General features: G+C 41.2%; 2 protein-coding genes across 5 annotated transcripts in view; one reads left to right on the top strand and one right to left on the bottom strand.

The window, feature by feature from the left end:
- Positions 1-16,247, top strand: part of tubgcp4 (tubulin gamma complex component 4) — a 248,833-nt gene that overhangs the window by 203,237 nt on the left and 29,349 nt on the right. The gene's annotated exons all lie outside the window — the stretch shown is intronic.
- Positions 7,940-16,242, bottom strand: cdkn2aip (CDKN2A interacting protein). 4 transcript variants are annotated; one of them, XM_062030484.1, is made up of 4 exons: positions 16,136-16,242; positions 15,408-15,657; positions 15,217-15,338; positions 7,940-10,194 (listed from the first exon to the last, which is right to left on the bottom strand). In XM_062030484.1, exons 1-4 carry the CDS (start codon positions 16,230-16,232, stop codon positions 9,605-9,607), a joined length of 1,059 nt encoding a protein of 352 aa, XP_061886468.1. In that variant the 5' UTR covers positions 16,233-16,242; the 3' UTR covers positions 7,940-9,604. The 4 variants fall into 4 exon arrangements, with proteins under 4 accessions (XP_061886468.1, XP_061886470.1, XP_061886471.1 ...); XM_062030486.1 differs by lacking the exon at positions 16,136-16,242 and adding an exon at positions 15,947-16,047; XM_062030487.1 differs by lacking the exon at positions 16,136-16,242 and adding an exon at positions 15,910-16,006.

Below are 16,247 nucleotides of genomic sequence, written 5' to 3'. Positions count from 1 at the left end.
TTGAGAGCGGAAAAGAAGAGGAGACAAATGACGACGTCACAAACAGATATTGCTTCCTGCAGGGCCCTTGTTTGTTCGAAAAGTCTCAATCTGTCACAACAGGAATTCCTGAGGCACAGATGTTAATTTATAACAAATTTACACAATCACAAGCAGTAAAGCACAAACTAAGGTTGTGTCTGAAAAAAAAGTTTTTGTTTTTTTTGCAAGTTATCTTTTCTTTGTTGTTTTTATTGACAGGTGGCTAAGTATTGGTCAATATAAAAGCATGACCACTGTTCAATGACAGTAGTTTTTATTCTCAGTAGCCACAAAAAAGGTTAAGCTTACTAACGCACACTACAAGTACAGCAGGGAAGGGATTTATATGGCCCCATTCCTGGGTGGATCATGTGTGAGAGGAAGAGAGGGGGTAATCATTTTGCAATTCAGTCAGCTGAAATTGATGGAAAGTGCTATCAATCAAAGTCAATCAAAGTTTATTTATTTAGCCCTTAATCAGTGTCTCAAAGGGCTGCACAAGCCACAACGAAATCCTTGGCTCAGATCCCATGTCAGGTCAAGAAAAAAATAAACCTGATGGGAACAACGAGAAAACTTGAAAGGGATGGCAGATGTGTGTGACCGGTGCAATGGATGTGAGAGACCAGTCCATAGTGGGGCCAGCAGGTGAACCTCTTGCATGTAGACACGTTGCGGCGCAGAGACGTCACCGACTGATGCATAAGGAGTGGTCATCCTGGGTTCTGACTTGATGTGAAAGTCTAGTCTATTTGGAGGCCAGCAGGGGATCATCTGGAATGGAGACAAGTCAGCAGCGCAGAGACATCGCCAACTGATGCAAAAAGGAGTGGTTCACCCTGGGTCCCGACTTTGAACAGCTAGCGATTCCTGATCCGTGGTCACCTGATAACCTCTCCACGCAGGAGAGGGGGACAGAGCAGAAAAGAGAGATGGCGGATCAACTGGTCCAAAAAAGGGTCTATTTAAAGGCTAGAGTATACAAAAAAGTTTTAAGATTGGACTTAAAAATTTCTACTGAAGTAGCATCTCTAACTGTTACCGGTAGGGCATTCCAGACCACTGGAGCTCGAATAGAAAACGCCCTAAAGCCTGCAGACTTTTTTTGGGCTCTGGGAATCACCAATAAGCCGGAGTTATTTGAACACAGATTTCAGGCCGGGACATACGGTACAATATACTCAGCAAGATAGGATGGAGCTAGACCGTTTAGTATTTTTATAGGTAAGTAGTAAAACCTTAAAGTTGCATCTTAAGTGCACAGGAAGCCAGTGCAGGTGAGCCAGCATAGGCGTAATATGATCAAACTTTCTTGTTCTTGTCAAAAGTCTAGCAGCCGCATTTTGTACCAACTGTAATCTTTTAATGCTAGACATAGGGAGACCGGAAAATAATATGTTACAGTAATCGAGACGAGATGTAACGAACGTATGAATAATGATCTCAGCGTTGGTGGTGGACAAAATTGAATGGTTTTTAGCAATATTACAGAGATGAAAGAAGGCTGTTTTAGTAACACTCTTAATGTGTGACTCAAATGAGAGAGTTGGGTCGAACCCCTGCGCCTTTCACCTGCAGAAAGGAACTATGATATCGGGAACCGAGAGCTTCTGGCAGTGGTTCTTTCCCTACAAGATTGGAGGCACTGGCTGGAGGGTGCCAAACACCCCTTTGTCATGTATACGGATCATTGGAACCTAGCCAATGATACTTCCACCGCCTGCTGCCACTTTGTGGTTTGTATTTTCAGTTTTCTTCTTTTAATGCAGTTGACCTTGTACTTATTACATTTTTCCTTCCCCCTAGAGTTCCTGTTCCCTTGTGGGCGGAGTTGTGAGACGTGCACAGCTGCTTCCAATTTTCCCTAGTGCTACTTTAGCAGTACCTTTGCAGCTGGATGGCACTCGGCAAATCCACTCCTCTGCTCTCCACGCCAAATGACTTCCATGATTCAAGTATTTTGCTACTCACTATCTTGGCCATTCCCAGTGCCATCCAGCTTGGTGTTGTTTTTTGTAGTTTGCACGTCTTGCAACTCCAACCCAAGTTTAGTTTATTTTTGTATACAGTAGTTTTTGTTTTCTCTTTTTTGCACCGTCGCCTTTTGTTACCTCCTGTTTGGATTGCTTTTGTGAGTACATTACCTCAGTAAAAGAATTGTTTTACTCACCATCCGTCTGCATCCTTGGGTTCCTCTCTACTGTGTTGCACATCATTGTGACAGACAGCACTTATATAAAGAATAATTTGTATAAAAGTGGTGTCTATGTGGTTCTCCCCTCTCCTCCTTAACCCCTCTCAGCTCATTGTCATTTTCCATCCTGCGGATAAACTTCCAGAAAACCAATAAAATATATTTCAATCGCTTCAATTGAGACACCTATTTGGAGACTACGGTCCATCCAGACCCACACCTCCCGCCACCTGAACAGTTTTTTCCAGCCGGCCATCAGACACATGAACAGTAACAAGATCTGATAGCTCAGTTACAGCTCATTTTTATTACCTATTCTGTGTTGTAGGTGTTTTATGTTGCACGAATGCACCAAGAAAAATTCTTAGTTTGTGAACCCGTTCTCAAACAATGGCAATAAAACTATTCTGATTCTGATTCTGATTCTGACCTAGAAACATCAATGGAATTGATGATTAAAGGACCATAATGCTACTCTGAATTAATTATCAAAAATCAAAATGCATATTGCTGTCTCCTTTGCTGGAGTGGAAGAGAAGAGGATGTGCGACAACAGCGGAAGGCGACCATGCATATCGGCCGTGTTTGAATATTCTGGGACTATACATACAAAGATTTAATCTGGACTGTGAAACCATCATTGAACTATGTGACTTTTTGAATAGAAATACACATATAATGTAACATGTAACAATTGATTTGATTGACAGTTGTTATCAAACTGTCAGCTAACACACTCCTCACAATCACACGCACACATGTCTAAGCACACACGACAACCAGTGTTCTGAAAATTACTTTTAAAAAGTAATTAATTATAGTTACTTGTTACTTTACCAAAAATGTAATTTAATTACTAACGGAATTATTCTTTAATAAATGTAGTTATTTACTAGGGAAATTATTTTTTTTATGTTACTTTAAAAAAACAACTTTGAATAGCCGGCATATGCAATCGAGAGATGTTTAATATAAGAGCAGAGTGTGTGGAGTCTGTGCTTTTGAAAGAAGGGGCCTGTAAAAAGATTGAATGTGCTTCAATGGCTGTCATATCATTTGTAAACAAACGGGGTATTGTTTGGATGGCAAGTTTGTCACTTTAATCATTGATTTGTTGTTCTATATTCCCACTGTGTACTTGTGCGTATGTTGTTGTCTGCTATGTCACAGTGTGATGGTGCCTCTTCCTATTTGATATGAAGTTCATTTTAGTGCGGTGATGCTTGTTGTTTTCACTAGTAAGAAAATATTTCCTGCATGAACTTGCTGCACTTATGACGCGGTCTTGTCGTCGACATAAAACCACATCAAAATTAGCGTCCCACGTTACAGCAAGCTATCGCTAATGGCATTGTAACAGGCCTAAAAGTAATTAATTAGGTTACTCGTTACTAGTAAAAGTAACAACGTTACTAACACCGTTATTATATAACGCCTTTATTACGAACACTGGTGACAACACACACATACACATGACATACACGTGTCCTGGGCATGACGTTAAAGTGCATCCGGCAGTGGAGGCTCCTCTATGGGGTCTTGGGGCACTAGGAGCTTAAAGGCATACTGAAACCCACTACTACCGACCACGCAGTCTGATGGTTTATATATCAATGATGAAATCTTAACTTTGCAACACATGCCAATACGGCCGGGTTAGATTAGTAAAGTGCAATTTTAAATTTCCCACAAAATATTCTGCTGAAAACGTCTCGGTATGATGACGTTTGCGCGTGACGTCACGGATTGTGCGGACATATTGGGACACCATTGTGGCCAGCTATTAAGTCGTCTGTTTTCATCGCAAAATTCCACAGTATTCTGGACATCTGTGTTGGTGAATCTTTTGCAATTTGTTTAATGAACAATGAAGACAGCAAAGAAGAAAGCTGTAGGTGGGATCGGTGTATTAGCGGCTGGCTACAGCAACACAACCAGGAGGACTTTGAGTTGGATAGCAGACGCGCTACCGTGAGTACAGCTTTGGCGTCCAAACATTTGATCGCTTGCCCGTACGTGCGTGCCGCTATGTGCATGTCACGTACGTAACTTTGGGGAAATATATGTGCTGTATGAACTTTACGGAGGTGAACGGTACTTTGGGCTGTGGGATTGAGTGTGTTGTGCGGGTGTTTGATTTGTATTGGTGGGTTATATGGACGGGAGGGGGAAGGTGTTTGTTATGCGGATTCATTTGTGGCATATTAAATATAAGCCTGGTTTTGTTGTGGCTAATAGAGTATATATATGTCTTGTGTTTATTTACTGTTTTAGTCATTCCCAGCTGAATATCAGGTCCCACCCGCCTCTCACAGCATCTTCCCTATCTGAATCGCTTCCACTGCCCTCTAATCCTTCACTCTCACTTTCCTCATCCACGAACCTTTCATCCTCGCTCAAATTACTGGGGTAATCGTCACTTTCTCGGTCCGAATCGCTCTCGCTGCTGCTGGCCATGATTGTAAACAATGTGCAGATGTGAGGAGCTCCACAACCTGTGACGTCACGCTACTTCCGGTACAGGCAAAGCTTTTTTATCAGCAACCAAAAGTTGCGAACTTTATCGTCGATGTTCTCTACTAAATCCTTTCAGCAAAATTATGGCAATATCGCGAAATGATCATGTATGACACATAGAATGGACCTGCTATAAATAAGAACATTTCATTTCAGTAGGCCTTTAACCCCTTTACTACTGTTACCCCAGGTGGCCCTTGGCAAAGGCCTAGTACCTGACTGCCCCCTAGCCAGGTATACGGTGAAAACCTCAACGGCGGAGCAGGCGGAAGACGGTAGATTTAAGAACTACCACAACGGCTGCGATGGCGGAAGAAGGCTGCAGCAGAAAAGGGTCTCCAGTCGTCTTGGACCCCATGCCACTGGACCCTGACCCGATTCTGTCAAGGATCGTGTGGTGACTGTCTGTGCACCAGTCTCCCCATGTTAAACTAAGTCACGCACAGGCATCCTCCATAAAGGGATACACCCCTACCAGGAGGATCGTCATACTCGTTCGAGTGACCGCCGATGGTGATGACACATGACATGCACTTCCTTGAGTGAAACTGTCTTTTCGAATTTAAAGTGTTATCTTTTTAATTAATTTCAATATCATTCACAAGTGTTAGTAAAACTCCATGTTGCATTTATTTAACACAACCAAGAAAAAAGACGCCACAGCAAAGCCCGCCTCATTAGTAATGAGCCCACTTTCATTCACCACTTACGCACTTGTCCCTCCCTTCGGCAGAGTGGGCGTGACCATAGGCAGGATGGGAGAGTACAATCGGAGAAACGGACTGTACTCAACTTAAAGCGTGTAAAACAAAACTTAAAAGGGGAACTGCACTTTTTTACGTAATTTTGCCTATCGTTCACAATCATCATGACAGACATGACGACTGATAGATTACATTTTGTATGCCTTCTAACGTGTAAATAAACGTAAATATGGGAGGTCCTCTATTTCGCCCATAAAATCCAATAAATAACCATTCACAAAGCGCTAACAATACACCATTAAAATAATATTACTAATACTTCGTTAATATCCAAGTCCATCCATCCATCCAGCCATTTTCTACTGCTTGTCCCTTTTGGGGTCGCGGGGGCTGCTGAGCCTATCTCAGCTGCATTCGGATGGTAGGTGGTGTACACCCTGGACAAGTCGCCACCTCATCGCAGGGCCAACACAGATAGACAGACAACATTCACACTCACATTCACACACTAGGGCCAATTTAGTGTTGCCAATCAACCTATCCCCAGGTGCATGTCTTTGGAGGCGGGAGGAAGCCGGAGTTCCCTGAGGGAACTCACGCAGTCACGAGGAGAACATGCAAACTCCACACAGAAAGACCCCAAGCCCAGGGATCGAACCCAGGACCCTCTTATTGTGAGGCACACGCACTAACCCCTGTGCAGGACCTATTATGCAAAACCATAATTTATTCCCTATCAGTACCTGTTTTTGTGTATTTGGGATCTGCATAAGTTCTGTAAATTTTAAATCAAACCATGGTAGGCATAGCGGAGATATTATAAAACAATCTTGCATTCCTTCACTCCCTCCAAATAAGCTGTTTGGAATTTGCTCAATTTGTGAGGTTTTCCAGTTTGGTGACGTCAGCGGCTATCTCCCTATATGGTAAAGTTTCACCTAACGAGCATTGCCCAAGCCTGCCATTGTAGCCTCAAAACATTGCAATTTTTTCCGCAACTTTATGAAAAAGCTGCTGCGAAATTAGATTTTTTTGACTGCAGCCATCATACAAAAGGAAAGAAAAACAAGTTAATTCAGAGTATATCATTATAATCGATGCTTTAGTAAAAGTTGATCAATTAGAAAGTGTAAAGCAGTCCAATACTTAGTACAAGGAGTAGGGGCCAATCAGCCTTGTCCCAACTATTATTCTCAAACAAGGCTGCCCTCTCATGGTCAAACAGAGGACTGAATCGGTTGTTTTTGTTTGAGAATTTAGAACCAATGCCATTTACAGTCATCATCATATGATTGTTTTTGCTCAAAGTGACCAAGCATTGACTTTTATGTGATGTACAATTGACTGACCATTGACCTTCAACCCTGACACTAATAATAATAAACCATGATAGATTACTTCTAAGACTAGACTTCAAAGATTGTTTATTGTCATTTTCCCCCTACATGCAAGACATATGGAAGAAACAAGTTAGTTTTTTAAACTTACTGTGAATATTCAGTGTTTTGGAGCAAACCTTACCCACAAAACAAAATAAACATGTTTGTGCTTGGGTAAACAATATAACCTTCTGTGTTATTCTGTATTTACCTAGTCTTTATACAATGTTTAAGTCCGTTTTTCTCCTTTACTAGTAACTTATTGTCTGTACTTATTATTTGTCAACTATAGCACTAGTTTAACTTCTGTATTAATTCATCCCTGCACAAGATTTCTGTCAATTGTATTTTTTATTAGTATACAGAATATGTAAAAGCTCTCAACTTTACTATTCTTTAGTCTTTTTATTTTACAATTAAAAGAAATGGTAACCTGGTACAAGTTAAAACAAAACAGCAGTTATAGCTGCGCCATCGAGAAGACGTAGCATTAAATAAACTCTTGCTTCTTTCTACTTCTTCTTTGACAAGGTAAATTGTGTAAATGTAACTTCAAACTTCCAAAATCATGTTTTACAGTATAGTTGTACAGTATGTTCGATATCAACTAAACCAGAGGTTCTAAAACTTTTTTCACCAAGTATCCCCTCAGAAAACACTTGGTTCTCCAAGTACCATCATAATGACTAGCATTAAAATACCAGTACAGTAGAGTATTATGCCTAACTATGTATTAAAAACAAGGCAGGCTTTATTTAACAACTATATATTGGCCACTGCAAAATTACACAGTTTGAACAGTAACACTGTGTTTAAATATCTATGGGATTCTTTGTCATACCACTAGATGGGGCCCACAGTTTGAGAATCACCAAACTAAACCATTACTAAAACCTACACACATGTAAACACTGAACAAAGAGCACAGTCCAGTATTCAAATTCTTTGTGTGTTAAAACATATGCGGCCAATAAAGCTGATTCTGATTGGTAGTGTTAACGAGCTGCTTTCAGAGAGATGTGTCCATCTATCCACACCGTAATGATTCATTAGAAAGTCATATGGTGAAACTCCCCACTGGATTGGGCAAATATTAAATTGACTTGAAGATAGAGACGAGTGCAAAAGGCAGCATTGATTTTTCTAAAAGAAAAAACCAAGAGCATATTTTTTGTTTATTCAAAAAGAAAACATACAAACCACTGCAGTAAATTTACAGTAATAAAGAACAGCGAGAATACAGTGGTATCTCAATTTTCGACGAAAATGTTCGCCAGAAATTTGCCCCGGTTTTTGTTTACAGCCTGGGTTATCGTACAGCCGAACATCGCACTTAGGAAACTAGTCTGATTCCATGGAATCGAATGTCTGAGCTAAGAATCCCACGCTTGGTGACTCAGTCCCTCTGAAGTGTTTGAGTAAGACTGCAAAATAAGCCACCATGGGGCCAAAGAAAGTTGCAAGTGCCAGCACTTTGATAAGGAAGGTTAGAAACACTATTGAATTCTAGTAAGTACTTGTTGCAAAGTATGAAAGTGGCATCTGTGTGGATCTCTCCTGCCCCTGCCAACAAGTCGTCAGTCAAGGTAAAAGTCATGCTTAATGTTTATTTATCTATTTAATTCCTAATTTATATGTATTTTGCATTATTTTCCACATGTAACACCACAATTACCGATCTACACTAAGTTTGATACAATGTGGCCCAATATAATGCGATCGACTATGTAATGCTTTGTGTATTTTTGTTTGACATTATTTCTAATTGGGAAAACTGGTTCTTTTTATCTTGTTTTGCAATCGAAGTACCACTATACTCATGTTTTTAATATGACAATGTTCAACTTCAACGACAATCTTGTTTAAATAGCTCAAATGGAAACTCAACTCAGTCCAGAAAACTAGAAATTGGTGAACTTTTGCGGCCAATGGCTGGTCTAATGGTCAACTTAACTAACTCACTGCAGTATTCTATTGATAGTAGGGGGCAACAGTTTGTAGGAGGGCCCATCACTGCGTGGTGCCTGTACATAATGTCCATCTAATCTGAACAAAGGTTGAAGGTAAAGATCAATATTATTCTCAAATAACAGTTGAAACGTTAATGCAGAATACAATTTACTTAGTGCAACTATCGTGATTAGTCGTTTTTTTCCAAGGTATCATACCCAGGGAGTGATTATTTGTGTCCTTTGGAAAGGCACACACTTGGGACTCTTACCAGAATAACACACTTAACATAAGCTTGAAATGTTGGAATATTTAACTGACCTAACCTTTTTAAATATATGAATCAAATATTGATTAAATAAGGAAAATACCTGGGATACACCTAAATATCAATTGCTGGCAAGTCGCGCCAACGATACTTCTTTGTGGAACCCCTTTGGTTTCAAAACTTCAAAAGTCTTGGTCAATGTATTTCAGTTGCAGCACAACCACTTATCAGAATGTAATGTATTGGTCAAACCAAGCAGTCTTGGTTTCCTCCGCAACTTGATGACATCTAAACTCAAACTAGAGATTAGAGAATCCTTTAGGAATGAATAAAGTACACCAAACTTAAAAGGGCATCATGTAAATTAAGCGTTGTGGTGAATGCTGCACCCGTTGTGAGTTAATGACCAAACATATTGTTTGACTTTCCCTCCACAATTATAATTGTATTCTGACATTTCAGTATATTTGAAAGAAGCTCAAGGGTGTGATCTCCAAACCAATGTGTCTTTCTTCAGTGCTCCAGTCAGTAGAGGCGAACAAGCAGGTCCAACATCACTTGTTCATCCAGTCTATGAGTAACCATCCCCAGTGTGATCCTCCTGGAAAGGGTATGTGAGTGCAGGGGGGAAGCCCTGATTCCGAGGCTGTTCATCCAGCAGCAATAAATCCTCCACATCCTTCCCTTCGTAACGCCGTCTTGCAATCTTGACCGTCACTTTTCTCCCTTGAAACACTTTCAGGGCCTCTTTGGAAGCCATGGAACAGGCGGCGGTCTCGTCGCGCCCGTAGCCTGTGCCCATGTAGACGGTTCGACAGCGGATTTCACACACGTGGCCTTCCTTTTGTGTGCGGCCTGCAGGGAGGCCAGTAATGTCCTTCAGCGGCACAAAGACGCAGGTAAGCGTCTGCTTACATGACTCCACGCAGCTTCGGAGTATTTCAAAATGGTCCAAGTTGGGACCGAACCCTCCGGCAGACACCAACTTCCAGGCCACAGCTTTGTAGAGGCGATTGAAGAAAGGCTGGTGCTCGGCCGGAGCCTGTGGTAAAGGCCCGCATTTCTGACTCATGGGTCGTGTGGATGTTTTCCCAGCAGGTTGACTGTCTGGCTCATTAGGACCGTATCTGGCTCTTTTTGCACAGCTGTCATCAGTAGCCCCTTCACAGAATATAACAGAAAGGACAGAGAAACAACATTTAATGAGAAAAGAGATGTGGGTGCGTAAACATGATGACTCACAGAATTTACACTGAAGTTATGCAGGGATAGAGAATACGAAAACATACATTGCTCATTTAAGACAAGCTACAAAAGACATACAGAGAAATGTCTATGGATGTCCTCATTTATCAAGGACATTGTGTTCATCAGATCTGGATCTGATCAATCTAAGTCTATGAGCATTAACCTGATTGGATGAGAAGCAAAGTGTCTTCAAAAACAAAGTGAATAGTCCAGGTGCGATCTACACTCAAAGCTCGATATAACCCAGCCCAATATATTGCAATCGTGCCGACCCTGAACTTTCACCCGTTATTTTTCTACCAGAGTCAATCACGTTGTTTTTCACCAATTATTTTTATTACAAACTTACTACACAGGAAATCTTGATGAAAGTCTCCAAAAAAAAAGGACCCAGTGATGTCCAAACCTACTGGTGCCTGCCCCATTTTGTGACGTGGGAGAACAACCCACCCTTCACGTCACTTCACGTGGGGGCACTATCCACCAAGTGGGTTTAGGCAGCCAAGCTATGCACATAACTGTTTTGAAAAGAAAAGGGTAAAAAAATAAGGATTTCTATGTAACGCGATTTCGGGAATAATGTGATCGGTACTTTCTGGACCCCAACGTCCGCGTTATATTGGACTTTGAGTATATTGAATACATTGAGAAGAACAACGGAGAACCCACTACAAAAATACTTTTTGTCTTTGTAAAAGTTTGACAAAATATACAAACCCCGTTTTCATATGAGTTGGGAAATTGTGTTAGATGTAAATATAAACGGAATACAATGATTTGCAAATAATTTTCAACCCATATTCAGTTGTATATGCTACAAAGACAACATATTTGATGTTCAAACTGATAAACTTTTTTTTTTTGCAAATAATCATTAACTTTAGAATTTGATGCCAGCAACACTTGACAAAGAAGTTGGGAAAGGTGGCAATAAATACTGATAAAGTTGAGGAATGCTCATCAAACACTTATTTGGAACATCCCACAGGTGAACAGGCAAATTGGGAAAAGGTGGGTGCCATGATTGGGTATAAAAGTTAAATTCCATGAAATGCTCAGTCATTCACAAACAAGGATGGGGCGAGGGTCACCACTTTGTCAACCAATGCATGAGCAAATTGTTGAACAGTTTAAGAAAAACCTTTCTCAACCAGCTATTGCAAGGAATTTAGGGATTTCACCATCTACGGTCCGTAATATCATCAAAGGGTTCAGAGAATCTGGAGAAATCACTGCACGTAAGCAGCTAAGCCTGTGACCTTCGATCCCTCAGGCTGTACTGCATCAACAAGCGACATGTGTGTAAAGGATATCACCACATGGGCTCAGGAACACTTCAGAAACCCACTCTCAAACCCACTCTCAGTAACTACAGTTGGTCGCTACATCTGTAAGTGCAAGTTGAAACTCTCCTATGCAAGGCGAAAACCGTTTATCAACAACACCCAGAAACGCCGTCGGCTTCGCTGGGCCTGAGCTCATCTAAGATGGACTGATACAAAGTGGAAAAGTGTTCTGTGGTCTGACGAGTCCACATTTCAAATTGTTTTTGGAAACTGTGGACTTCGTGTCCTCCGGACCAAAGAGGAAAAGAACCATCCGGATTGTTATAGGCGCAAAGTTGAAAAGCCAGCATCTGTGATGGTATGGGGGTGTATTAGTGCCCAAGACATGGGTAACTTACACATCTGTGAAGGCGCCATTAATGCTGAAAGGTACATACAGGTTTTGGAGCAACATATGTTGCCATCCAAGCAACGTTACCATGGACGCTCCTGCTTATTTCAGCAAGACAATGCCAAGCCACTTGTTACATCAATGTGGCTTCATAGTAAAAGAGTGCGGGTACTAAACTGGTCTGCCTGTAGTCTAGACCTGTCTCCCATTGAAAATGTGTGGCGCATTATGAAGCCTAAAATACCACAACGGAGACCCCCGGACTGTTGAACAACTTAAGCTGTACATCAAGCAAGAATGGGAAAGAATTCCACCTGAGAAGCTTAAAAAATGTGTCTCCTCAGTTCCCAAATGTTTACAGAGTGTTGTTAAAAGGAAAGGCCATGTAACACAGTGGTGAACGTGCCCTTTCCCAACTACTTTGGCACGTGTTGCAGCCATGAAATTCTAAGTTAATTATTATTTGCAAAAAAAAATTAAAGTTTATGAGTTTGAACATCAAATATCTTGTCTTTGTAGTGCATTCAATTGTATATGGGTTGAAAAGGAATTGCAAATCATTGTATTCCGTTGATATTTACATCTAACACAATTTACCAACTCATATGGAAACGGGGTTTGTACATAAATGATACTCCGGTTTCCTCCCACCGCCAAAAACATGCACCTGGGGATAGGTTGATTAGCAACACTAAATTGGCCCAAGTGTGTGAATGTTGTCTGTCTATCTGGCCCTGTGATGAGGTGGCGACTTGTCCAGGGTGTACCCCGCCTTCCGCCCGAATGCAGCTGAGATAGGCTCCAGCACCCCCCGCGACCCCGAAAGGGACAAGCGGTAGAAAATGGATGGATGATTGATTTTAGGCCACACTCGGAACGTTGTTACATGAATGTTGAGACTGTCACACCCACTACAGAAAATTAGATATGTTCTTAAGATTGTACAATTCCAAATTCAACAAAATTCGATCAATCCATCTTTATCGGCTGATTTGGGGTTGTTTCACGTGGGCAGCAGCCAAAGGGCCTCAGACTCCCCCGAAACACTTTGTCCACTGCTCTTGCACATCAAGAGGAGCCAGTTGATTGGGATTGGGGCATATAGTTTTGGATTTTTCCTGTACACCACCCTGTTGAGGTGCTTTAGGTATGCTCAATAATATTGAGGCATTGTGCATCTGGTCCTCCCCAGTGGAGGTTGAGGGGATTGCCAGAGATAGGGAAATCTGGGCTTCCCTACCGAGACTGCTTGCCCCACAACCCAGATAAGTGGAAGAAAATGAATGGATGGTTGCCACTTAGTCATTTAAGAGCGTAATCTACATGAAGGTTTGCCTGTACTAAAACATGTGCAAACTTGATAGCACACGCAAAGCTAATCTACTTAAAGGAGAACTGCACTTTTTTTTGGAATTTTGCCTATCGTTCACAACCATTAGGCATGAGTAAAGGAACATGTATGTATTTTTTTTTTTTAAACGATTTTAAAGATGATAAACGCTTGAAAGATGTGGCTAATGGGAATCGCCGTTGTAGCCTTCAAAGCCCTCTAAAACAACTTCAAAACCCTCAATCAACGTTTTATATGCACACTGCAAGTCTATATATAATGTAGTAACAGACACATTCATAACAATATGTAATTTGTTCAATATTCACCGTATTTTGATCATTTTTAATAATCTCCGGGACTGATTTCTTCCGCGCTTTGATTTCTGTTTCCACAGCAGCACACGTCTGACTTCTGGCAACAAATATGTGTTCCTACTTCCGGAATCAAACACAAGTGTTTTCTAATCATGGCAGACTTGGTAACAGACAACAAAGACAACTATTTTTGGACAAATGACGATTCACAACCTTATATTTTTAAAGCTAAATATACTGCTTCTTATAGAAGCGAGCACGAAGGAAGAGTAAGTAAGACGTTGGAGCAGACGGAAGCCAGGAGAGTGAAAGCGATTTTCACGCTATAAATATGGAACTTGGAGCCAAGCTACTTCGACATAAATGGCGTGCTTACCCAAAATCAACAGGAATCAGAATCAGAAGTACTTTATTAATCCCAAAGGAAACGTCCCCAGCCAGCTGGACAAGACAAACAACGGTCCATCAAGTCATACCAAAGACTATAAAAATGGCACCCATTACCTCCCTGCTTGGCACTCAGCATCAAGGGTTGGAATTGGGGGTTAAATCACCAAAAATGATTCCCGGGCGCGGCCACCGCTGCTGCCCACTGCTCCCCTCACCTCCCAGGGGGTGATCAAGGGTGATGGGTAAATGCAGAGGACAAATTTCACCACAACTAGTGTGTGTGTGACAATCATTGGTACTTTAACTTTAAGCGAGTCACTTTAATATAGGTCATGATACATGCCATGCGTGTACATGTACTACAGTACATACGCTGTCTGGCTAGCTCACCTGCATACAAACAAAACATGAACTGTTGGCTAATACTTTACAGATACTGTAATGATTGTTCCATGTTTTTCAGTCAGTACAAATTGGTGTCATATCGCAGTGTTGTACATTACAAACTCAAACGCGTTTTGTGTCGACATAAAAGCTATCTTTTCTCTTGCCGTAGTTAGCTTTTACGGCTATTACCGTAGCATGACGATCAAAAAGAGTTCCTCAGTGTTCGCTTTTACAATAACAATGTTGACACGGTTCACACATCTGCGGTCCCCTCCAAGGTTTCTCATTGTATCCCATTGGGTTGAGTTTTTTCTTGCCCTGATGTGGGATCTGAGCCGAGGATGTCGTTGTGGCTTGTGCAGCCATTTGAGACACTTGTGATTAAGGGCTATATAAATAAACTTTGATTGATAAACTGTGAACGTCCTTATCCTTAAAAGTGCTAAACTTCATATAAACTCTGCTGTTCTTAAATGCAATGTTTTCCTTTTTCTAGTATTGATCGCTTTCCTTTAAAAACGATCTTGGATCGATACCTATCTTCCGGAAGGCAAACTTGCAGATATCGATGTAGTTGCATCTAAGGAATATACATCAATTAATTGATTAATCGTTGCACCGTGACAAGGAATTATTTTAAATGTAGATTAAAACCATCATAGGTCCCCTTTAAGAATAATGCTAGACTGCACTATGACCCTGGAGCAGATTAAGGGTAAAGCCATCCTATCTAACAATAATAAAGAACATGCCACCTTTGAAGACAAATCAGTGCACTTCTAGTTTGCCTACATCGCACACAAAGTGTGCTTTTTTTGATCAAATTTGTTTTACCTGTTGCAGCGCTCCACTTTCCTTTGGCCATGGCTTCATTTCGACTTTTATGAACAGGAGGATCTTCAACGACTATTCCTTCACCCATCTCTTTGATCTTGTCCATGACAGCCTGAGGATAGCTTTGGGAAGAGGGTGGTAAGAAATGCTTAGACGTATTTCTTTCTCATGCTGATCTTAAAGTGCTCTACCTGCAGCCAAGGAAAACGTTGTTTGCCCAGACCATTGACAGGGACAGCAGCCTGTCCAGACTGCTGTTGGAGACTCCTGCTTTCACTGAGGGGTAAGCCTCCATGTTCTTCAGGATGAACTCTCTCCGAGCACGCCATTGTTTGTTGCTCTCACAATAGCCCCTGAAAGTGTCGATCCACTGGGCGACTTGCGGGTTCTGGCCAAGATACTCGGAAACTACGTCATTCTCTCTCCTCAACTCTGCCATCCCTGCGATAAAACAAAGCACAACTATGTAAATACGCGAAAATAATCATGACAAGCAGGTTACTTTAAACATTAACCAAGTTAGTTTTGTCGTTGTTACTACTACCTTGCCTTTCAAAAAAGGGCTAATTAATTGGGCTCGCTTGTAGCTACGTCACAATAACGAGCTGTGTGTTTAACAAATAGATAATGACAAAATAGAAAGTTAGCGGCTCTGGTACAAAATTAACTATACATACATTCAATAAGCATTACGTTTTTTTGTTCATTTCAACTTGTTTTATCGAATTACCAAGCTGTCTCCGCTGCGAGGTGTTGCAACCAGTTACTGCATGACATGACCGACTGATGACGCAATAAGACGATGTTCCGTTTTTCACCGAAGAACTACAATTCCCAACAACGTATAACTTTTTTTAATAAATAAATGTCACACATACGATACAGTTTTACACAAAATCCAATATGAGTAGTTTCAAACCTGATAAATCAGTTTTAAAATCGAGGAATTGTAAAGAACTATCGATACACATTATTTCCCCGGATGCTCGGTATGTTCCGCCTACAAGTCCCGCCATGCTTTGGAGCAGTGA

Source organism: Entelurus aequoreus, linkage group LG02 (assembly GCF_033978785.1).
Source record: "Entelurus aequoreus isolate RoL-2023_Sb linkage group LG02, RoL_Eaeq_v1.1, whole genome shotgun sequence".
NCBI lineage: Eukaryota > Metazoa > Chordata > Actinopteri > Syngnathiformes > Syngnathidae > Entelurus > Entelurus aequoreus.
The sequence above is the reverse complement of the archived record's forward strand: the minus strand, read 5'-3'. Positions and strand labels throughout refer to the sequence as shown.